The sequence below is a fragment of the Erinaceus europaeus genome, chromosome 7 (assembly GCF_950295315.1).
Source record: "Erinaceus europaeus chromosome 7, mEriEur2.1, whole genome shotgun sequence".
Lineage (NCBI taxonomy): Eukaryota > Metazoa > Chordata > Mammalia > Eulipotyphla > Erinaceidae > Erinaceus > Erinaceus europaeus.
The window spans coordinates 101,992,778-102,018,613 of NC_080168.1; the positions used below are offsets into that span (position 1 = coordinate 101,992,778).

The 25,836-nt window shown below is 37.3% G+C and overlaps 1 protein-coding gene across 7 annotated transcripts in view; it reads right to left on the reverse strand.

The window, feature by feature from the left end:
• Window positions 1-504: 504 nt before the first annotated feature.
• The window catches only part of USP15 (ubiquitin specific peptidase 15), a 117,331-nt gene continuing 91,999 nt past the window's right edge, over window positions 505-25,836 (reverse strand). For 6 of the 7 annotated variants that reach the window (XM_007516874.3, XM_007516873.3, XM_060195010.1 and 3 more), the window contains 13 exons: window positions 25,205-25,363; window positions 24,740-24,964; window positions 19,655-19,738; window positions 19,466-19,560; window positions 19,190-19,381; window positions 16,677-16,792; window positions 15,918-16,184; window positions 15,284-15,354; window positions 14,383-14,498; window positions 12,121-12,270; window positions 9,538-9,641; window positions 4,146-4,234; window positions 505-2,527 (listed from right to left, as the gene is read on the reverse strand). In XM_007516874.3, the coding sequence (XP_007516936.1) occupies window positions 2,345-2,527; window positions 4,146-4,234; window positions 9,538-9,641; window positions 12,121-12,270; window positions 14,383-14,498; window positions 15,284-15,354; window positions 15,918-16,184; window positions 16,677-16,792; window positions 19,190-19,381; window positions 19,466-19,560; window positions 19,655-19,738; window positions 24,740-24,964; window positions 25,205-25,363 (1,851 nt within the window). In that variant the 3' untranslated portion in view covers window positions 505-2,344. Of the gene's footprint in view, window positions 2,528-4,145; window positions 4,235-4,584; window positions 4,643-9,537; window positions 9,642-12,120; window positions 12,271-14,382; window positions 14,499-15,283; window positions 15,355-15,917; window positions 16,185-16,676; window positions 16,793-19,189; window positions 19,382-19,465; window positions 19,561-19,654; window positions 19,739-24,739; window positions 24,965-25,204; window positions 25,364-25,836 lie in introns of all 7 variants that reach the window. The other variant, XR_009550793.1, reaches the window with a different exon arrangement.

A 25,836-nucleotide genomic window follows, 5' to 3' on the forward strand; every position in this document is an offset into this window, starting at 1 on the left:
TACTTTTATAGTTTATTTCTTACATCTGAAATTTCATTGAGTTTGACATAGTTCAATGGCACTAAGGTCATTTCCTATTTATAACATTTCTTTACATGGAAACAGAAGCTATTATCAAGCATTAAAAAGGAATGGTATTTATGGACTGTTAGTGGAGACTACAACCTAGGGCTAGGAAAAAAAAAGTTAATTTTAGTTCAAAAAGTTTTTTTAACCCCAGGGAAATGGAAACTTACTCTGTTAGTTGGTAGATAGTTAAAAGATGGAAGCTCTAAGAATAGAGGAATCTACTGAAGTATCTTCAAGGCTCTAGTCCAGTGGTAGATATAGAAACATTTGTTCAATGAAAGAATATTTAAACTTAAACTGTATTCACAGTTGTAAAGTTTAACATGCTTTCTCTCTATTTGTAACTATATAATAAAAAGACTAGCATACAGTCAACTATACATAAAATAGGAGAGTTTCATCAAAAAGATTCAAAGTAAGAAATAAAAGACTAAATAAGGCCTTGAATAGCTTTATTGAAATCTGTATAAACATGCACATTTCAAATGTAAACTCAAGTGAACTCAAGTGCAGACAAAATTTTAACCTCTGTCATGCAGGAGGTTTGTTTACATTAAAAGATGGGGTTGGGGTGAGAAAGAAAGAGAAGGAGAAGGAGAAGAGAAAGAAAAAAAACCCAAAGCAGCTTTTAAAATACCAGGATGAAAAACCAGCCTTTAATATCAAGGTATAAAGCAAAGCCATGATCAGTACACCTCATTTATCCTGGTCAAATGCATTTTCTTCTTTTTAATTTTAAAAGCTAACATAAATAAATAATTTACCAAAATGTGCACTCACAGAGTGAACTTTTATTTACAATACACAATTCATAATCTATTGTATTTGATTAGTTCAAGTGAAGAACATTATACTTTTTGCTTTAATAACAGTGGGACACAAAGCAAATTTTCAGGTAGTCTATGATATGTGAAATGTGCCCCAGCATTTAGATTTTCTATTAAAGGCAGTATTGTATGCCAATTGACAATACATTCTTTTAACTAATCAAAGGGAAAAAAAAAAGCAGCAAATGAAAAATGTTAAAAATGTTCACATATATTTTTGGCATCCTGAACCCTTGAATGTGGTAAACTAAAATCAAATTCAAGGTTTTTAGACTTTATATACTGTACAGGTTCAGACTCTGGAACATGCAAATGCCACTTCTCTTAAAACAAGTAACCTTCTGAGAAAAGCTGTAAGGCTATGGTGAATTCCATCAGGAACACACAAAGAAAGTTAACAGACCTACCTTTAAAGCCAATTGTCCATTAATGTTTAAAGGCCAATATATATATATATATATATATATATATATATATATATATATATATATATATGTATATATGTATATATTAAAAAAAACCCTCTAAGCTAGATGTAATTATTGTCATGGATACATAATACTATTAAGTTTGTCCTTTCACTATAATAATTAGGAGAGCTAGAAACTGCAAAAAAAAAAAAAAAAAAAAAAAGTAGAGAAAAACAGACAGCAAATATTTTAATTTTGGGCCAACACTAGATTAAAAGATATGCATTTTAAAGTGCACTAAAAATAATCTGAACAACTAAGGAACAGATTCAACTAGCAGTAAAAAAAAGATTACATTTAACTGAAAATGGAGTATGAAATCTAGAAACTGCCTTCACAGCAGCAGTTAAACACAATATTCTGGATTTTTTTTTTTACTGATTCCACAAAAGATAATAACTTTTTCAAGGTTTTTTTTAACCATGATTTAGTTTTTTAATAGGTCTATCTTGATTATTAGGGGTTGATTAAAAATTTAGTTTTCCAAGAATACTACTGCAGTATTTATGACACATTGATACTGCAGTTAAATACAGTTATGTGGCAATCTAAATGTACATGAACTAGATTATCCAAAAATTAAGTTCAGCCATGATTTTCTTGCAGTATTATTAGAGCAAAATAAATGACCAACATCCACAAATTTAACATTTATCATCAATTAACTCACATCCAAAAAATTAAAGAAAACATAATTCATCAAAACAGCAGCAAACTTAAAAGGGATTTATTTGTGATTTCCTATATATATTTAGCTTGTAAATACAAGACTGTAAATGTATTAAGAGACAATTTCTGTTAAAGTTTTCATTGTGTTTCACTTCAAGTACTGCACAAGTTAAAATCTGATAAAGGATTTACATTCGGTTATCTGAAACTCCCCATCTCAGACTTTTGTTTAATGTGGTGGGTAACTTCATTGTTTCAATAGACACCACCAGCAGGAAAGTCTCTCTTTTATGGCTTCTAGGGCTTTCATTAGTTAGTGTGCATACAGTTTTCATTTTCTATATCATTGTCATTATCATTGCTATCTTCATCACTTTCTAATGGGATCCCTGTGGCAGCTGAAGCACCTTTAGTTTCTCGGTCAAGAGGGAAAAAGCCAGTTCCACTGAAAGTATCTTGTCTCTGGTAGAAGAGTACATATGCTGCTTTGGACTGTTAAAATAAAGAATGTTAAAATGGTTAGAATTCTTAAAACATCACAGCATAATTTTCAGCTGGCAACCAATTTTAGCTACAGGGTATACATCAAACAGAAGAACCAGATGACCCTGGTGGCACAACAGAAAAATAAAATAATATATATGTATATTTGTGTGTGTGTGTACATATATATATATATGATTATATATATAATTAATATATAAAGCACAGAAGATAAATATAAAATATTGGGCTGGAGAAATAGCTCACTAAGTAGAGCACTAGCTTTGCCATGTGCATTGAATGGCCCAGGTTTCAAGTTCTAACACCATATAGGGACTATTACAATGACACTGAAACTATAGTGCTGTAGTGTATCTCTTTGTCTGTCTCACCCTATCTGAATGAAAAATTTGACCATAAGCAGTAAAATTGTGCATGTATAATGCTCAGTGACACAAAAACACACACAGCATATATATATGTGTGTGTGTGTGTGTGTGTGTATAATATATAACATATATGCAGTAAAATTTGGGGCTGGTTGGTAACTCACCCAATAGAGCATACACATTACTATGAGCAAGGACCAGGGTTTAAGCCCTTGCTTCTCACCTTTTGGTCAGGTCAGATTTCAACAGTGGCAGAGCAGTGCTGCAGGTAGATTTCCTCTCTGTCTCTAACTCTCTTATGAGAGAGGGGGAAAATGCTGCTGAAGCCACTGAACTACAGCAATAATTCTGTGGACACACACACACACACGAATTCAAAAAGTATTCTAAATCTATTCATACAATTATAGGTTAAGTATTTCAAGAGACCAATAAGATTCCTTTGATGAGCAATGATTTCATTGCTTTCAGATTGATTTTTTCCTTTAATATTTATTTCATTTATTTTTTTCTGTTTTTATTGTTGTAGTTATTATTGTTGTTGTTATTGATGACGTTGTTGTTGGATAGGACAGAGAGAAATGGAGGGAGGATGGGAAGACAAAGATAGACACCTATAGACCTGCTTCACCACCTGCCCTGCAGGTGGGGAGCCAGGGGCTTGAACCGGGATCCTTACTCCGATCCTTGTGCTTTGTGCCACCTGCTCTTAACCCACTGTGCTACTGCCCAACTCCCTATATTTTTCTTTTTAAAGTTCAAATAGAGAAGCAGGGAAGAAGAGATATATATCTCAGCACTGGGCTTAAACTTAGGCTGTGTGAATGGCAAGGCACCAGCTTTACTGGATTACTCCTTGTAACAAGTTACTCCTTGTCCCATTAGTTGAAGACTTTTAATTACAGTAAGCTTGTCTTTGGCCAGGAAATAGTACCCAGAAGAGCAGATACCACAGAGGGTTTTACTTTTTTTTTTTTTTTTTTTCTATTTTAGCTCTCTAATTTTACGTAGACAATGTGTAGGAATATATGAACCTATTTCTCAGAGGGATACTTCATTTTTTTCATTCAAAACTGCCAGAAAAAGTGTCATCCTGAAATTTATGCCTGTTAAATAAATTTCAAATACATATTGCTAGTCTCTTCTAGTTTATTAGAGTATAGATTATAGTTTTTCATGAGCCCTTAAAACAACAACACTGGATCCCTTGATTTTCAGGAGATAAAAGACATACTTACCACAATCTGATCTTCAGAAGCTGTTGAGACACTACTGTCATCAAAGTAGTACCATTTTCCATCATCTTTATTTTTTGCAAAAGCAGTATCTAATGAAAAAACACAATATTTCTGTGACTGAGATGATCTATGTTTCTTTTGGGGGGGAATCTTCAAAACATTATAACCACTGAAATAAATAACATCTATTAAAATGACATGATTATCATCTATTGAGTTGTTAGACAGCATAATGGTTATGCAAAAAGACTCTCATGCCTGAAGCTCCTAAGTCCCATGTTCAATCCCCTGCACCACCAAGAGCCAGAGCTGATGAGTGCTCTGGTAAAAAAACAAAACAAAACACCAACTTTTTTTTTGATAACCCAATATATAAGGCCTATTACAGGTTCAACTGATTCCTTTATTTAAAGTCTACATAATAATTAAATATAGATACCTGCAACCTAGATATTCAACACTTTTTATGTAAGTTGATATTTGAGACTTTTTTCATCCTAGAGGCAAACAGAATGCTTATTTTTAATCCTCAGAATAATATTCATAGATAAGAAAGGGTAATTAACACGCAGTGTTCTAACAGGGACAGTGTTATGCACTTTCATGTATTATCTCATAAAAAGGTACTATTATTATACTTTTGATTTTAAAGATGGGGAAACTAAGGCATGAAAATACAGCTAATTTTCCCAGTAGTATAGTTGGTAAGTAACAGTTACGATCTAAACTAAGGGCTGTCTAGAAAGAGAAAGAGGAGTATGGGATAATCCCACTCATAAACAGAAACTCAGAAAGGGAAATGCAAAGCAGAATTTGACTGCACCAGAGTAAAATACTCTGGGTTGGGGGGGAGGGTATATTTTCAGCTCCACTGTAGGGAGGGGGTAAGAACAGACTTGGGTGGTGGGAATGGTGTCAATATATACTCCTATTAGCTTATTGTCTTACAAATCACTATTTAATCAATATGAGGGGGGGCAATAGATATAATGTCTCAAACTTTTTAATGCATAGACTTCAGTTCTAAGAGTACTTAATCTAAGCACTTAAGATTTCAAATGAGGTGGTCTGGGAAGTGGTGAATTGGATAAAGCATTGGACTCTCAAGCATGAGGTCCTGAGTTCAATCCCCAGCAGCACATGTACCAGAGTGATATCTGGTTCTTTCTATCATTTCTCATGAATAAATAAATAAAATCTTTAAAAAAAATAATAATAAAAAGATTTTAAATGAGTAAACTGATTGAATTTTAACATTAGGCTTAAATTGTTAATCCATTTCTAATAACTTTTTTTTTGAAATATTGAATCACCCATAATCTTAGACCAGAAGCAACTGATCATGTCAGTATATAAGATATAGTTATTTGTAAATAGCATTAAATGACATAAATCATGGCAAGGTCTTGTATGGTACAGTAAATCCTGACCATGAGATTTTCTTTTTTTAAATGTTATTTTTAAATTTATTTATTTATTCCCTTTTGTTGCCCTTGTTGTTTTATTATTGTTACTGATGTTGTTGTTGGATAGGACAGAGAGAAATGAAGAGAGGAGGGAAAGACAGAGAGGAGAGAAAGATAGACATATGCAGACCTGCTTCACCACCTGTGAAGCGACTCCCCTGCAGGTGGGGAGCCGAGGGCTTGAACCGGGATCCTTGCGCCGGTCTTCAGTACTTTGCACCACGTGTGCAAGTGCTGTGCTACCACCTGACTCCCTGAGGCTTTTTTACATTTAAAGATAATTTATCTGCTGGTTTTATTTTGTGTAATATATATATATACTTGTGATATTTTGCTGAGACTTTCAAAGTAAACCAAGTTCCCAAATAACTTGGCTATAATACTAATTATCTATTACATTCTTAAGCTCTAAGACATTTTCTATAAAACCCGAATTTCTTCCAGTCTTGGAATCTCTGGGGCTTTGTTTTCTTTCATGCTTCTCTTGATTCATACCATTTGATACTACATCTGCTGATCTCAACCAAATCAATGCAATCAGTGCCACCTCGACATGTTTCACTTCAGACTGCGTCCAGAGACAGCAGGCCTGTGATGTCAACCCTTCAGCTCCAATACTCTGGTGAGACCTTTCCTAGTTCACAGGACACTTTAGTCCCATTTCAGGTGGTGCACTTCCTAACAAAGTTATTGAACCTAGATATTGACCAGGGCCTATGAGATAGGGCACATGTGCACAGAGATCCATAAGCTAGGGGAAAACATATACCTTAAAATAAAAGTACACAATAGTCTACAGTGACTCAACATGCGAGTACAACATGCGAGTAGAAAGACCTAAAATAGAAACCATAAAGTACTCAATCAGATATTTTCTACTTAGACCTACATACCCTCCTCACCTACTTCCTATTTCACTTCCCTCAATCACTCCGACTCTACCCGTCAGATAAAGTAAGGAATACAAAAGCTGGATAAAGGAAAGAGACCAGCACACTTTAATGATGGCCCTTTTTGGTCACTATCAGGTCACCCCATCATCTGAGGCCCTAGTCAGGGAATACTGAGATTCCACATAGATATGATGGGCCTAGACCACTAACAGATTCCTCTCTCCATGACCACTGGTCATCTCTAAACCCTCTTGTGGGCCTTTACAGACTTTGCCCTCAATGTAGAACAATGGTATAAACTGCCACACTCTCCAAAGAGAGGCTGGGTCAACATACTCTGCTACTCGAGAAAGACAGGTCCTGAGATGAGTACAGACTAGAATGTTCTTAGCTATGACCATGGAATGTGAGTTCAGACTGATAGGGATGCAGAGGTTACACAGGCTCCTATGCTAAATATGAACAGACATGGGCCCTAGGTCAAATTGATGGGGTTTAAAGTTAATGGTACTTACATATTTTCCCCATATTTGGGAGCTTCTCTCTGCCCTTATCCAGCTTTCTAGTTCTATTCTCAACTCTGACATCATCTTCCCAAACAAAACTCTTAGCCCACCTTCATGTTAGCTGTTGGGCTCAGGCAAAAATTAATAAAGTCATGGGCCCCTTTGAATATACCCAAAATAGACTTCTTAGCTCCTCCCAACACGAAGACCCTAAATTTTACCCTCTATACTCTTCCCTTTAGGTTCCAGATTAAACAAATTGTTCTGCTTCACATCTTAATGTTTTTTCAGCAAGCAAGTTGCAGATGACAACAACCTGACTTCCCTAGGCAGACGACCTCACCACTGTGAGGTCCTGGAACCCCATCTCACCAAAGCCCTATCCCACTAGGGAAAAATAGAACAGGCTGGGGGTATGAATTGACTTGTCAATACCCATGTCCAGTGGAGAAGCAAACACACAAGTCAGACCTTCCACCATAAAGACTTTTGGTCCATAATCCCAGAGGGATAAAGAGTAAGGAAACTTGGGAGGAGGGGTGTTGGAACTCTGGTGGTGGGAACTGTATGGAATTGTATCTCTCTTATCCCACAATCTTGTCAATCATCATTAAACCACTGAAAACAAAAGCAAACAAAAAACTAAGGGCTGTCTTTCTCCAACTCCAAAATTTGAAATTTCAATCTTAATTTTAATTTTATATGACATGCTTCTAATTCATTAAATTTGCAGTGATTTCATGCCAAAATATTTTCCAGTTTTCAACAAAAATACACAGCAAGAGGAAGTAAAAAGTGATTAATATGTAAAATTTTAAAGTTTTGTTTTAGGTTAAAAAATAAATAAACACTACCTGCATTCTACTGCATAAACTGCATGGTAGTTTTTACTTTGTAACTGAGAAAAAGTTGTAAAATGTCCCCAAAACAACAATCTGCTGTCATATTTTTCAAAAAGTAATGCTTTATGTGCTACCTTTTCTTTCGTCCCCCCACTCCCTGGCTCTCCCCTCCATAAGCCCCTCCCTCCCTTCACTAGAGCACTGTTCACCTTCACCAGAGCACTGTTCAGCTCTGACTTACGATATGGAATTGAACCTGGGACTCCAGAACCTCAGTCATGACAGTCGTTTTGCACAGCTGTTATAATATTATAATTTATCTCCTGCACTGTGCTACATTTTCTAAATAGTCTTCTCTCTCACAAAAGCACTAGACCAAGGAGATAGTGCAAAGGACTTATATATACAAAGGTCCCAGGTTCAACCCCCTACCACTATCAACTAATAGCCACAACTGTAGTGTGCTATGGCCAAAGAACAAGCAGTCAACAAAACCAAACCAAATGAATAACCTCACCACCCACTTCCAAAAAAAAGGGATACTGTCCATCTGGGTGAAGTCTATTATCTATGTAAGTATCTAATTGCCACTAGGGTCATTGCTAGGGCTTGGTGCCTGCACAATGAGTCCACCACTCCTGGCAGGCTATTCCACCCCCTCCCTTTTTATAGGACAGAGAGGAATTAAAAGGGAGGGTGAGAGACAGAGATAGAGAAACACGTACAGAACTTCACCTCTTATGAAGCTTCCTTCCTGCCAGTTGGGGAGCAGGGGCTTGAACCCAGGTAGTTGCATAAGGTAATGTGTATGCTTAATCAGGTACACCACTGCCCAGCCCCCAAGCCTATTATTTCTTTCAAATTTGACAATCTAAAATGGTCACCACACTCACAAATTAAAATAAATATATTGCCATATTGAATAGAAAAGATACAACAATATTATCTGTAACAAATTCAAGAAAAAGGTACACTAAATAATGATGTCAAAAGAAAGCTAAACTAACACTTGTAATTATAAGTCAAAATGTTCAAAGACTAATAAAATCCTGATAAAAAGAATAGGGAGGGGGTCGGGGCGGTGGCGCAGTGGGTTAAGCGCACGTGGTGCAAAGCACAAGGACCAGCCTAAGGATCCCGGTTACAGCCCCCGGCTCCCCACCTGCAGGGGAGTCACTTCACAGGCGGTGAAGCAGGTCTGCAGGTGTCTGTCTTTCTCTTCCCCTCTCTGTCTTCCCCTCCTCTCTCCATTTCTCTCTGTCCTATCCAACAATGAACAACATCAACAATGGTAATAATAATAACCACAACAAGGCTACAACAAGGGCAACAAAAGGGGGAAAAATGGCCTCCAGGCACGGTGGATTCATGGTGCAGGCACTGAGCCCAGCAATAACCCTGGAGGAAAAAAAAAAAAAGAATAGGGAAAGAGCTACCCAAGGTCAAGGAGAGAGAATAAAGATTATGCAAAAGACTTTCATGCCTAAGGCTAGAAGGTTCCAAGTTCAATCCTTGGCAATACTAGAGCTCCACTTCTCTCTGTCCTATCCAACAATGACATCAATAACTACAACAATAAAACAACAAGGGCAACAAAAGAGAATAAATAAATAAATATTTTTAAAAAGAATAAAGTCTGGAGTTATCAAACATGGTTTCAATAACAAGTTAAGCTGTCAACTTACAGTGTCCTCCTCCCATTCCTCCATAGTGATTGGAAACAGCAATCAAATTATATCGGCAAGGACCTGCATTTGGATTAATTAGGAATTCTGACATATCCAAGTCACTGTTCAAAAAAAGAGATTAAATCAGCTTTATGTTCTGTAAAGACAATGAATTCCATTTCCTCCTGTCAGTAGTTATATACACACTTTTAAAAAATATTTATTTATCTATGCCCTTTTGTTGCCCTTCTTATTTTATTGTTGTTGTTGGATAGGACAGAGACAAATGGAGAGAGGAGGGGAAGACAGAGAGGGGGAGAGAAAGATAGACACCTGCAGACTTGCTTCACTGCCCGTGAAGGGACTCCTCTGCAGGTGGGGAGCCCGAGGGCTCGAATCAGGATCCTTCTCTATCTTTATTGCCTCCAGAGTTATCACTGGGGCTCAAGTGCTAGCACTAAGAATCCACCTCCCCCAGCAGCCATTTTCTTCTTCTTTCTATTTTTTATTTGACAGGTCAGAGACATACCTGCAGACCTGCTTCACTGCTCGTGAAAAATTCCCCTCTCCAGGTGGGGACCAGGGGCTCAAATCTGGGCCCTTGATACACACACTTTCTTAAAGATTGAGAATTTTAAAATCTACCGAAGATGCTATTATTCAGATTAAATGTTTGCCTGCTAATAACATAAAATCCTAAATTCAAATCTCAGTTTACAAAGGAAAAATAGTTATCAACATTTATTATTTGCATCCATTTTAATCTTATAACTTATTCATTTTCCTTTACTGGGGTGTGTGTGTGTAATGGCTTATAGTAAATACAATTATTGATATAGGTGTACATTTTCTGCAAAACATTTTCATCCTCAGCCTTAGTCTTCTACCATCATCCACCAGGACCTGAACCCCCAACCCCCATCCTTTGTTTTGGTGCAATACACCAACATTTATTTATTTTAGATGGTGACAGAAATTGAGGCAAAGGAGGTAAGAGACAGAATGACATCTGTAGGCTTGAGCATGGTAGAGTGTGTGTTCAATCCAGTTATATACCACTTGGTCCCTTTTAATTTTATAATTTTAACTAAAGGGTGGGGGATAGATAGCATAATGGTTGTGCAAAGAGACTCTCATGCCTGAGGCTCTGCTGTCCCTGGTCCAATCCCCAGCATTACCATAAGCCAGAGCTGATCAGTGCTCTGGTAAATAAATAAATGAATAAATATTAGGATTTAAGGAGGGTTAAAACCATGTTCTTAATAATTTTATAATCATTAAAATAATCTATCCAAAGAATGTTTTCAATATTACTACATCATCTACTTCTTTCCAACCACCTCTGTCTATACCTTCAGCATCTCTCTACTTACTAAATTATATCAATCTGTTGTACAAATACTGAGAAATAAAATAATGCAATCATATTCTTTTAGTAAAAAAAGCCTCCAAGTTCATATTACAAAAATATTACATGATAAAATTATTCTTAGATTATATGAGTAAGACTCAGTATTGCCTTTTTGTCCTTATGAATTCTTAATGATAACATTATCATTTTCCTCAGATTATTACTATTAGTATTAATATAGTGATGGCGGCAGGGCCTTGTGCATGTGCAATATTAATAATCCTAGGCCAACTTTCTTCATTCTTTCTACTCCAGAGAGAGAAAGAGACAGAGGCAGAGAGACCACAGCAATGATCTACTGCCCATGGAGTTTACCCCAGTGCTGTGGTGCCACCATGTAGGGGGCCATGTATGGAATACAGAAACCAGGCCTTGTGATAGCAAGGGTTGCACCCTACTTGCTACTTCCTGGAGTCCTCAATTATATTTATTTATTTACTTATTTATTTTTTACCAGAGCACTGCTCAGCTCTGGCTTATGGTGGTGCAAGGGATCGAACCTGAGACTTCAGAGCCTTAGGCATGAGAGACTCTTTGCATAACCATTATGCTATCTACCCCTGACCCTCAATAATCTTTAGAGCTTCAAAAAAAGGTGGGACAGGCAGAGGGTAGATAGCATAATGGTTATGCAAACAGACTCTTATGCCTGAGGCTCCAAAGTCCCAGGTTCAATCCCCCACATTACCATAAGCCAGAGTTGAACAGTGCTCTGGTTAAAAAAAAAAAAAAAAAAAAGGTGGGACCATAAACATGCTAACATGCTTTGGATATTATAAGAAAGCTGAAGGATGACACAGTAGGGAGACTACATATTACACTACTGCATCACTCTTAGTATTTCTCTCATTGTTTTCATATTACTCTGGTCTTTTAAAATAACATTTGGGAATGATGAAGTGATCTCTAGAGAAAAAGATCCCTAAGATCCCATAGGGTATGTTAGGTTTACACTGAGGCCAATGAACACTAATATAACTAAGAATGAGTTTTAATATATATATATATATATATATATATATATATATATGTATGTATATATATATATATTCTTTGAAATTTGTATAAAAGGGATTAAAAATTATTACTAACCCTTACAACAATAATAATACACTCAAAACTGAAATTGGGCACAGTTGTTTTTAAAAAGTGAGTTGCCCATGTTTATGAAGCATGAAATTAGAACTTACTTGATAGGAAAATCAACTAATGTATCTAACTTGTCTCTCATGTACCGACTATAAGAAAATCGCTTGAGATGTACCACAAGCACTGGAGGTAAGGACCATAAATCCAATTTCTTTGTGGCTTGTTGATGTTCTTTACAATTTGGACAATACCTGAAAATAAAGAGAAACATTTAAAGTTTTACAGAGATAATGAAAACATCAGGCAAATAAAGTTTGGAAAGTTCTATATTCAGTGAGCAAATTAACAAACTAGGTGCATAATATATACCAGCATTTAAAAACATCTGTATTTTCCAAATAAATCTATTATAAATAATTACTCAACTACAAGAATTAGATTATTACTATTAGTATGCTAAAAAGATAGTTATATACCACTGAATTGGCATGATATATGTAGGTAGGCTCAGTGTTCCCTTCATATATAAATAATAAAAGAAAAGTCCCTCCATGTGACAAGTTTTTTTTCTCTTTTTTAATATTTATTTTATTATTTATTTATTCCCTTTTGTTGCCCCTGTTGTTTTTTATTGTCGTTGTTGTTGTTGTTGAATAGGACAGAGAGAAATGGAGAGAGGAGGGGAAGACAGAGAGGAGGAGAGAAAGATAGACACCTGCAGACCTGCTTCACCGCCTGTGAAGCGACTCCCCTGCAGGTGGGGAGCTGGGGTTCGAACCAGGATCCTTATGCTGGTCCTTGTGCTTTGCGCCACCTGCGCTTAACCCGCTGCGCTACAGCCCGACTCCCCATGTGACAAGTTTTAATTGAGAAGAAATCAATGAGGTATGGAACTTGAATCTGGTGAAAAGAGGGCAAGAAGTACCAAACTCCTTGTATCCCAATCCTATTACATTTCTGTGCCTGCAATTTTACTATGGAAAATGAAAAAACAATTAAGCTATAAACCATGTGGGAGTTATGACAACAGTCCTTGAGATGACCACATGCTATAATTAATTAAGCTATAAACCATGTGGGAGTTATGACAACAGTCCTTGAGATGACCACATGCTATAATTAATTAAGCTATAAACCATGTGGGAGTTATGACAACAGTCCTTGAGATGACAACATGCTAAAAGCAGCACTGTTGGATTTCTCTCTGTCCTATCCAACAACAATGACATCAATAACAACAACAATAATAACTACAACAATAAAATAAGGGCAACAAAAGGGACTAAGTAAATAAATAAATAAATATAAAAAAATAAAAAAAAAAAAAAAGAAATCCAACAAAATTAGAGAAGGTATGAGAAATCGTTAACAGAAAACACAGGTGACAATACAGTAAGCTGTGTTAACACACACAAGAACTGCAAGCAGGAAAACATAAGCAATGATTGAACTGGAAAGATAAAGTAAGGGTAAAAGAAATAAAAGTAAAGTAATAACAGCAAAAAAATAATTAAAACAAATCTTGTTGTTATAGAACAACATCAAGAGGAAGAACATTTACACTATAAAAGTGAAAGAACAGAAACAGACAGAAATCTTATTTGAAGAAATAATATCAATAGCTGAGAATGTTCCTCTAACAATAGATGTACAGATTCAGAAAACTCTTTAAGAGTTCCAAACAAAATAAATTTGAACTGAAGCACACCAAGACACATTATAAGTAAAATGGTAAAGACCAAAAATAGACAAGGTGATTCTAAAAGCAAGAGGAGAAACACAGGGTTACTTATAAGGTATTCCCCAGAAGATTATTGATTTCTCAACAGAAATTTACAGGCTAGAAAAGATTTGATGGACACATTCAAAGTTTTGGATGGAAAAAACATCCAAATAAGAATATCTGATCTACCTCAGTTATTTACTAGGTTTGATTGAGTGGTGAATTGCTTTTCAGGCAAAACTTTTTGTTGCCAGCAGAATTCTTACTGGGGCTAGATGCCTACATTATGACTCCTCTGCTCCTGGTGGGCATTTTCCCCTTTCTTTTTGATAAAGACAGAGAGACAGGGAGAGACACAGAGAGAAGTAAAGATACCTGCAGCACTTCAACACTGGTCATGAAACTTCCCCCCCGCTAGTGCAATTTGGGGGCTTGAACCTAGGTCCTTGTGTATGGTAGCTTGTGTGCTCTACTAGATGCACCACTGCCTGGCCCCAAGTTAAAGGAATTTACTAATAACATATCAAGGGATGATTTTTATTTAACATGCTGAAATAATTTAGTGAGTGCTTCTAACATGATAAAACATAAATCTCAGTAAAAAAAAAAAAATCTTTAATTATCAAACTTTGTTTCTTACCAGGGATCTTCAGCACCTAGTTTTTCTTTTGTTGTAAAAAGCTCAATGCAATCTTTTAATTTCACGAAGGGTTTTTTAGGGGGTTTATATTCCACACTTTCATGTTTTTCAAAATCCTAAACAGAAGTATTTCTTGAGTTAGAAGAACAAATGAAATAAAACTAATTTTAGTGATATTATCTCACTGTAGAGAGTAATAAAAGCTCCTCAATTTTCTTAAGAGTCATAAAGCTTATTTCATCTGATGATTACATCACACTTCTAAATAATCTGTGTATACAATTACATGCATGAATAAAAAGTTTAAGTAGGAAGCATCTTAAAACCAACAAAAGACTTTTCTTCTAGTACATAAGTAATTTTCTTTTTTTTTTCTTTACCAGAGCACTGCTCAGCTCTGGTTTATGGTGGTGCAGGGGATTGAACCTGGGACTTTGGAGCCTCAGGCATGAGAGTTTCTTTGCATAACCAATATGCTATCTACCCCTGCCCCATAAGTAATTTTCATATGGCAAAATAAATGACTTTGTAGAAGCCAAAGACTAACCAAACTGAAGCATAATGATCAATGTGTGAAAGATAAAGAGGGGGAGACAGGCGGTAGCGCAGCGAGTTAAGCGCAGGTGGCGCAAAGCACAAGGACCGGTGTAAGGATCCTGGTTCGAGCCCCCAGCTCCCCACCTGCAGGGAAGTTGCTTCACAGGCGGTCTGCAGGTGTCTACCTTTCTCTCCCCCTCTGTCTTCCCCTCCTATCTCCATTTCTCTCTGTCCTATCCAACAATGTCCCATCCATCAATAACAACAACAACAACTACAACAATAAAAAACGTAAGGGCAACAAAAGGGAATATATAAATAAATATTAAAAAAAAAAAAGATAAAGAGGGAATGAAAGACTTACCTCAGCAGCATTTTCATCAAAGTATCTTTTTTTCAAATCAGGATCCCAATCCAAAGCAAGAAAAGATCTTTCTAAAGTGAAAAACATTTTTCTTTATAACTTAATATGCTTTAATGCTAAACTTGTATTTTAATATTGAGATATATGCCAGAATATATAGGATTCTTGTATTTGTACTAGTTAATCAGGGTAAGTTGTTATTGCCAGCCATTGTATTTTAAGAGTAAACAAACAGCAACAAAAAAAACATGAACCACAAGTACTGTGTCTACATTTAACAAACATGATGTGCGATTTAGTATACTTAGAAATTAAGACTTTCAATATTTTATGTAGATGAGATCTAATTCTCATGAATATTGGTTTTTAACCAAAAGCAAGCAAACAAACAAAACCCCAAAAGGACGCTTCTAAGTGGGCCACAGTGGTGGCACATTTGGTTGAGCTCACATTATCAAGTGCAAGGAAGGACCTGAGTTCAAGCCCCTAGTTTCCACCTGCAGAGGGGAGGCTTCATGAATCAAGTCTGCAGGTAACTCTTCCTCCTCTCCTCTCAATATCTCTGTCTCTATCACAAATAAAAACAAAACCATACTTTTAAGCTAAGTGTACAAGTCATTCTACAAATACTTACCATCTAGCCTAAGTTGCCTATCATCAAATCTTATATGCCTGGTATCATCTTTGATGTAGTTGATATCAGTATTGCCTAAGTTGTTGAACTGGAATGTAAACAATCGTTTCTTGTGTCCCGTGAGATGACCTTTACAAGTATCCTCACATAATCCATTTTCAGAATCATCTCCTCCAACTGAATCTTCAGACTGACTGTTCTCATTCTCAGAGGGAAGTTCTTGATCCTGACTGGACTCATCATCTGGTTCATCCGTTTCCATTTCACCTAATTTTAGATATTAAAAATCTTCAATAAGTTCACCCCATGCTACATTTCTTTCTTTTTTTTTTTTAAAGATTTTATTTATTTATTAATGAGAAACATAGGAGGAGAGAGAAAGAGCCAGACATCACTCCGGTACATGTGCTGCCAGGGATTGAACTCAGGACCTCACGCTTGAGAGTCCGATGCTTTATCCACTGTGCCACCTCCCGGACCACAACATTTATTTCTTTAATTAACTTTTCCCCCCAAAGTATTCTTCAACTCTAGCTTCTAGTGGTGCTGGGGATCGAACCTAGGAGCTCAGAGTCTCAGGCAGGAAAGTTGTTTTGTATAACCAATATGTTGTCTCCCTAGTATTCATGTTACATTTAAAATATTAAAAATATTTCCTTTCCCAGATTTGTAGGCATGTTTTAGTTCCTTAACCTTTAGCCTTTTTTTGACGTAATAATCAAACTAAAAAGTTTTCACAATTTAACAGAGAAGTCTTACTTGGTGAGCCTTCTTCATGTATGCCATTTGGGCCATTTCCATTAAGATTTTGGTCTTTACAGCAGTGTAGGGATCCTTCAGTTTCTTCTGTTTCAGTAGATATTTTAACGTATCGGCTTAAATAAAGTCATAGAACAAATAACTTTTTAAAAGGCTTTCATTCTTTTGGTAGAACAAAATTTTTATATGCAACAAGATGGGTCATATAAGAAGTTCAAGGATAAATTAAAAATCAAGAGCTAGCAGCATCATTCAACTAATAATTTGTGTTTTGGTCATCAAAGAGGTTGGGGGCCAGGTGGTGGCGCACCTGGTTGAGCGCACATGTTACAGTGAGCAAGGATCCAGGTTTGAGCACCCGGTCCCCACCTACAGGGGGAAAGCTTTTGCAAGTGGTAAAGCAGTGTTGCAGGTGTCTCTCTGTCTCTCCCTCTCTATCACCCCCTTCCTTCTACATTTCTGGCTGTCTCTATCCAATAAATAAAATAAAAATAATAAAAAAAAATTTAAAAAGATAAAAATAAAAGAAAGAGGTTAATTTGCTAGAGTCACTATTATTTTGTTGTTGTTGGGGCTTCACAGTTCCAAGCTGACTTTTTCTAATAGAAACACACACACACACACACACACACACACACACACACAACCACAGAAAAGAAGCTTCCCCCAGAATGAAAGGTCCAGGACTTGAAATTAGAAAATGGGCCTTGACCCCATCACCCGGGGCCCTAGTCAGGGAGTCCTGGGATTCAGGACACAGACATGATGGGCCTAGACCTCTAACAGATCCCTCCACTGCCACTGGTCATCTCCATCAGGAACAACATAATGGATCCCTCTGTGGGCCCCTATAGGACCTTGCCCTCAATGTGGATCAACAATGGTAGGGAATGTTCCATTCTCCAAAGGGAGGTTGGGTAACATTACTTTATCTACCTGAGAATGGTGAGTCCTGAAATTAGTGCAGCCTGAATGTTCCTAGCTGTGACCACAGAATGAGAGCTCAGACCTCTAGGGATACAGAGGTTACACTGGCTCCTGTGCTGAATATGGGCCCCAGATCAAATCAATGGGGTTTACAGTTAACAGTATTTATATACTTTTCCATTTTTGGGAGGTACTCTCTTCCCTGATCCAGCTTTCTAGTCCAGTTTCCAACTCTGACACCATCTGCCAAGACAATACCTTTAGCCCACCTGCATATCAGCGGTCAGGCTCAGGCAAAAACTAGTAAAGTAATGGGCCCCTTGGAATCTACCTAAAATAGACCTACTAGCTTTTTCTAGAACGGAGACCCCAAATCTTCATTTGCAATATTCTTGCCTTTAGGCTCATGATTAGTCAACATTTTGTTCTGCTTTATATCTTAATGCTTTTTCAGCCACCAGGTTCCAGATGTTACTACCATGACGTCAACTTGACTTCACTGGGCAGCCGACCCCACCAATGTGTACTGGAGCCATGCCTCCCCAGATCCTTGAACCACTATGGAAAGACAGACAGGCTGGGAGTATGGATCAACTTGCCAACACCCATGCTCAGTGGGGAAGCAATTACAGAAGCCAGACCTTCCACTTTCTGCATCCCATAATGATCCTAGGTCCATGCTCCCAAAGAGAAAAAGAATAGGAAGACTTTCAACGGAAGGGATTGGATAGGGAGTTCTGGTGGTGGGAATTATGTGGAATTGCACGCCTCTTATCCTATGGTCTTGTCAATATTTCATATATGGCCTTGGCTGGAGCTGGAATGAATCATGTTAAGTAAAATTAGTCAGAAACAAAATGTTGAATATGGGATGATCTCACTCACAGACAGAAGTTGAAAAACAAGATCAGAAGGGAAAAGGCTAAGCAGAACTTTGACTGGAGTTGGTGTATTGCACCCAAGTAAAAGACACTGGGGTGAGAGGGGAAGGGTTCAGGTCCTGGAACATGATGGCAAAGGAGGACCCAGTGAGGGTTGAATTGTTATGTGGAAAACTGGGAAATGTTATGTATGTACAAACTATTGTATTTTACTTTCAACTGTAGTAAATTAAATCTCCCAATAAATAAATAATAAAAAAAAGAAAATGGGTAACACGCATGGCAAAATGGGCATCTTCCCTGATTTAAACAGGTATGCAAAAAGAAAGCTAAGTCAACTATAAAGGATAAAACAAGAGATCAAATAGCAAGTTACATTTATATCAAATCAAGGTTTTGGGATGAGTGATTGCACTCATGGTGTTTAAAGAAATGAAGCTATATATTACATGATACATTTCTATTTCTTTCCCAATGTAAACTTTTGGTATAAAACAATACAAAGACTTCATGTAGGTTCAGTTTGAATTATATCAATAATGTGACTTATATAATCAAAAAATGGATTAGACTATGGCTAGTTTAAAACTAGTACCTACTAAAATAAAGTTAGTATAGCAAATACTTAGATAGTATCTTGCGTGTTTAAATTTTATTAGTCATCTTATATTTTATCTTGCTAATTTAGAACTGTCTGTAACTTACCACATTCTCAAAAGCAGGAGAGTATAGAGTTTATCTTCAGTATTATTTCGTGGTACAGCCATAAGAAAGGGCTGACCAAAAAGTGAAGAACCAGTATGATGGGTATAACTTGAGTGTCTAAATTTTTCTCTTAGGCACACAGGAATTATCACATGTTCTGTATCTTCTGTCCTATTGATGTTAATTTCAAACCTAAAAGGACAAATCTGACTATAAGCTCTGAAAATAGTGAATTTTTCCTCAAGTAATATTTCATACAAAAAATTTTATACTTACACATAAATATCATCTCGTTCCATAATACTACTAAGGTTTTCATCCATAGCGAATATTCTGTGAAATCTGTGATTGTATATATCAGTAACTATCATCTAAAAGGAAACAGAATTCTATTAAGCTGGTTTTAACAACAACACTGAAAAATTAAATTCCAATTTGTATACTTCAACACCAGAAATACCTCACCTTATCTGAAGGAACTCCAGACAAAGTAGACAATGCTGCACAAAGATCTAATATATTTCCAATTTTGGGGACAATCACTTTGTACTAGAAGACAAAAAAAAAAAAAGTGATTGATTACTTAAAAAGCAGTAGGTGAGAGTAACCTCATTACTTTCTTCAAATTTGACTTAAGTGTCTTTGCCAACTTTGTCATTTTGAGTAACAATATTCATGTTGATTTATCTCAGCCTAACTGTTCTATAGCTCCTCATTTCAGATATCCCTTGTATAGTTCACATCTAGGACCTTATTATAACCTAAAACTTCTCCACCTGGTATTTTAAAGCTCTACTGAAGTCTAACCACTGATTCTGCCCATCCACGTACTAACTAGACTGACCCTGCTTATCTTCCAAGATTGGGCATGTCCAGGGTGGTAAGGCTATAGACCCTTTTCTTATTTCTTTTCTTAGAAACTCATTCTTTTTCTCTACATGAGATCAACATCTTAATTTTTTTGTTTTTTTGCCTCTAGCGTTATCACTGGGGTTCAGTGCCTGCAATATAAATCCACTGCTTCTGGATGTCATTTTCTCCATTTTGTTGTTCTTGTTATTGCTACTGTTGTTGGATAGGACAGAGAAATAAAGAGAGGAAGGGAAGAGAGAGGGGGAGAGGAAGACAGACACCTGTAGATCTGCTTCACCACCTGAAGGGGAGCTCGAACAGGGATCCTTGTGTCGGTCCTAGCACTTCCTGCCAAGTGCACTTAGCCCCGTGCCCACATACTCCCACCCCCTTTTTTAAGCTCTTAGTATTCTTCCTATTGGTAGATGTGGATAGAACTATACTCTTGAGGGGACTGGGTGGTGGTGCACCTGGTTGAGCACACGTTACAATGTGCAAGGGCCCGAGGTCAAGCCCCTGGTCCCCATCTGCAGGAAGAAAGCTTCACAAATGGTGAAGCAGGGTTGTAGGTGTCTCTCTCCCTCTCTATATCCCCCTTCCTCTCAATTTCTGGCTGTCTCTATAAAATAAAAATAAATAAAATAACTATAATCTTGTAATCTTATTATCTTATAAATCATTGTTAAATCACTAACAAAATACAAATTAAGTAAAATGAAAAAACAAATAACCCCCCAAACCTCTCCACTATTCAACTCCCTATGATTTCTATGTCAGTCTACATTCAGACTGCAGATCACTGCAACTGTTTTTTAGCAAGTAACCCACTCCCAAAACTTTATTTTGTTTGTGACTACTCTCACAGTTACAAGATTGTAAGATTACAGAGTTTAGCTCCATACCACACCCATTACCACAGTTCTATGCACCCCTCTTTCTACTGATAACCACAGTTCTCACAAAGTCTTAGAGACAGTTTGTTTACTTTTGTTCTTTTAAAACCACATAAAAAAAAATCAACCTTGTAAGTGAATGTCTTAAATTCACTAATCAAAAGATTTATGGTGACTGAAGGGAATAAAAACAAAGATGCATCTATTCTATTCTTTCTGTTCTTTTTTTGTTCACAGAAACTTTTAATTGCTTTGCTGTTCATATTTATTATTATACTTCCTTACAGATATTTAGGCACATCGGAGAAAACTGACCAGTGTTCGAGATTACAAATTCACAATGCCTCATCTCAACTGATACTTTGACATAAGTCAGAATTTTTTTCTGTGGGTCTCTTACTTGCTCAATAGCTATTGATGGTCTAACATTTCTTATACTTCCTATTTCAACACTTCTCATTTTGCTCATTTCACATCAGGATGTTTATTTTACTTAGAAGATAACTAGCAGGAGTATCTCCAACTTGCTATCACTGTCTCTTTAACATATGAAAAGGAGAATGAGATAGGGCATATGTACATGTATCCATAAGTTAGGGGAAAACATATATCTTAAAGCAAAAGTGCACAATAGTTTACAGTGAGTCAATAAATGAGGCAAGCAAGCAGAATGACCTAAAAAGACAACACAGAGTACCTAATGAAATAGTTTCTTCTTAGATCTAGATACCCTCCTCACCTACCTCCTGTTGCATGTTCCACAGTCACTCCAAAGCTGACCTTGTCAGACGAAGTAAGGACTACAAAAGCTGAATAAGGGCAAGAGGCCGCATACTTTAATGATGACTCTTTAGTGACTATCAGGCCATCCCATCATTTGGCGCCCTAGTCAGGGAGTCCTGGGATTCCCATACATACATGGTGGGCCTAGACCTCCAGTGGATCCATCTCATCATAGTCACTGGTCATCTCCATCAGAACATAACAGAACCCTCCATGGGCCCCTATAGGACCTTGTCCTCAATGTGGATCAACAATGATAGGGACTGTTCCAGTCTCCGAAGGGAAGCTGAATAACATATCTTATCACCCCAGGATGATGGGTCCTGAAATTGGTGCAGCCTGAAATGTTCCTAGCTCTGACCACAGAATTCTAGATCAGACCTACAGAGATGCAGGGTTACATGGGCACCTGTGCTGAATATGGGTCCCAGATCAAATTGATGGGGCTTACATTTAATAATATTTATGAACTTTTCCTATTTTTGGGAGGTACTTTCTTCCCTGATCCAGCCTTCTAGTCCTGTTTCCAACTCTGACACCATCTGCCTAGACAATATCCTGGGTCCACCTGCATATAAGATGTCAGATGCAGGCAAAAACTAGTAGTCACAGGCCCCTTGCAATATACCTAAAATAGACCTACTAGCTTTTTCCAGGACGGGGACCCCAAATCTTCATCTGCAATATTCTTGCTTTTAGGTTCATGATTAGTGAACAGTTTGTTCTTCTTTATATCAATGCTTTTTCAGCCACCAGGTTCCAGATGCTACCATGATGCCAACCTGACTGCCCTGGGCAGATAACCCCACCAATGTGTCCTGGAGCCCCACCTCCCCAGATCCATGCCCCACTACCGAAAGAGACAGACAGGCTGGGAGTATGGGTCAACCTGTCAACGCCCACGTTCAGTGGGGAAGCAATTACAGAAGCCAGACTTCCCTCCTTCTGCACCCATAACAATCTTGGGTCCATACTCCCAGAGAGATAAAGAATAGGGAAGCTATCAAGGTAGGGGATTGGATAGGGAGTTCTGGCAGTGGGAATTATTTTTATTTAAAAAATTTTAAAAATATTTATTCCCTTTTGTTGCCCTTGTTGTTTTGTGTAGTTATTGTTGCTGTTATTGATGTCGTCGTTGTTGGACAGGACTGAGAGAAATGGAGAGAGGAGGGGAAGACAGAGAGGGGGAAAGAAAGACACCTGCAGATCTGCTTAACTTCTTGTGAAGCGACTCCCCTGCAGGTGGGGAGCCGGGGGCTTGAACCGAGATCCTTATGCTGGTCCTTGCGCTTTGTGCCACATGCGCTTAACCCGCTGCGCTACCACCTGACTCCCTGGTGGTAGGAATTATGTGGAGCTGTACCCCTCTTATCCTATGGTCTTATCAGTATTTCCACTTTACAAATAATTTAAAAAAAAGAAAAAAAGAAGTGTCAGTTCTTTTATTCATTGTCTAAGCATCAAAGTTTTAAGTTCCATCCTGCTTCCTATGTTATTATATGATTTTATCTTGATTCCTACATAAAACTGAAAAACAAAAACACAAACTAAACAGCCCTCACTGCTATCTTCCTAGTAGTCCCTCTCTGTGAGTAACTTCACTTCCTCAGCTTCTCTCTTCACTTTTTTACTTAGCCTATGTCACCAAATTTGCCAATAACATCACACAACAAAAAATATAATTTTAAAAATATTCATTACATATGAGAAAGTTTCACATGAGGCAAAGAGAAGAGACAGAGGGAAAAGCAAGAGCAGTATTCTAGTATAAGGGGTGCCAGGGATGGAACTTACGTAATCACATTTTTTATCAACGAACTAATGACACTTTTGTAGCTTGACTGTAAACCACTTTCTTCTTTTTTAATAAATTTTTTAAAAATTAATTTTATCATCTTTATTTATCTATTTGTTATTGGATAGAGACAGAGAGAAATTGAGAAAGAAGGGGGAGATAGAGAGGAAGAGAGACAGAGAGACACCTGCAACACTGCTTTACCACTAGCTAAGTTTTCCTCCAGCAGGTAGGGACTGGTGGCTTGAACCCGGGTCCTTGCACATTGTAACATGTGTGCACAATCAGGTGCACCACTACCTGGTCCCAAACCACTTTCTTTTTTAATAATTTCCTTTCCAACAAACTTATTTATTGCTACCAGCGTTATCACTGAGTCTTTTTGCCAGCACTACAAATCCACTACTCCCACTTGACATCTCCCTCCCACGTTTCCATTGCATTGTATAGGACAGAGAGAAGTTGAGAGGGGAAAGGGAGAGAGAATTGTTAGTAAAGCATCACCCCTGCAATTGGAGCATGGGGGGCTCAAGCCCAGGTCTTTGCACATGGTAATGTGTATGCTTGACCAGGTGCACCACTGCCTGGCACCCCAAACTTATTATTTTCTACTGTTCTGGTCACACTTCTTGAGGTAGAGTCCCTTACAGAGTTTTGTCCTTAGCTCTCTTCTTCATTCTATAAATTCCTTAGAGTAGGCAGCAATGTATCCTAATGCTCATGACATTTCTGATGTTCTGGTATAATTAGTAAAAAGAATTTCTTGCATTTCAAGAAGTTATGGTATTTTTTTCCCCTTTTATTCCCCCTTTAGTTTTATTGTTGTTGTAGTTATTATTGATGTCATCATTGTTGGATAGGACAGAGAGAAATGGAGAGAGGAAGGGGAGAAAAAGACACCTGAAGACCTGCTTCACTGCCTGTGAAGCGACTCCCCTGCTAGTGGGGAGCCAGGGCCATCTATGCTTAACCTGCTACACTACCGCCTGAGCCCCCAAAGTTATGGTTTTTAAAAACCATAATTCTGTCTACAACATCTGCGATATAGACAGTTATAGAATCATACACAAAAACATCAAAATTTAACATAAAATTTTTAATAAAAATAACAAATGTTTGGTATAAGGAGTGGTGCAGAGGAAGTGGGAAGGACTCAGAAACATGAGTCCTCTTTCACTAATAAACAAAATAAAACAATCAAAAGCAAAGAAAATGATTATTATTTACCTGCATAGGTTTGGTAAGTGGATCCATTCTAACCAAATAAACTTCCAAGGTACGCTCTTTTTTCATGGGCAATGGAAGGGTTAAGTAGCAAAAAGGATCAAATGTTACTGAAATCTTAGCACATTCAGGACAAACTAAAGTTGATTTGAAAAGGCCGTGAAATATATCTACTATAATAGAGTCATTTCTTTTTAAATGATTTTCCCAGGCTTCTTCAGCAACCACCTATGAGGAAAACATACGTATTACCAAAAAAACAAACACATGAATTTTTAAAAAAGAATTTATTCATTTATTCATGAGAGAGACAGGAGGAGAAAAAGAACCAGACATCATTCTGGTATATGTGCTGCCAGGGATCGAACTCGTGACCTCATGGTTGAGAATCCAGTGCCTTATCCACTGCGCCACCTCCCGGACCACACAAACACATTAATTTAATAATGGTGACAACAGAAAATTTACCTTATCTGGTCTTCCATCGGCATCTTTTAATTGTATATATGGTTTTTTCCTAATTCTATTCAAATCCTCATGTAGTCCATCTAACAAGAAAGCTAATAATTCTTGACAGTCCTGCTGTTGGTATCCAGAGAATTGTGGTGCAAAGCGTCCTACTTGTGTCTGTAAGGAAATAAAAAGCAAAGCTAGGAAATCAATACCAGCAACAAAACTAAGTTTTAAAATGTGTATTCTAATTCACCTACTTGTTTAAATTTATCAAAAGCCTCAAATCAACTTACAGCATTTTGAAGCCATTTACACACAAGATCAGGGTGGTGGGGAGTCGGGCAGTAGCACAGTGGGTTAAACACTCGTGGCACAAAGCACAAGGACCAGCATAAGGATCCCAGTTTGAGCCCCCGGCTCCCCACCTGCAGGGGAGTCGCTTCACTGGTGGTGAAGCAGGTCTGCAGGTGTCTATCTTTCTCTCCCCTCTCTGTCTTCCCCTCCTCTCTCCATTTCTCTCTGTCCTATCTAACAATGACATCAATAACAACAACAATAAAAAAAAAAACAAGGGGAACAAAAGGGAAAATAAATATTAAAAAAAGATCAGGGTGGTGAAAATTTGCATCTAATATTCAGTACTGTTA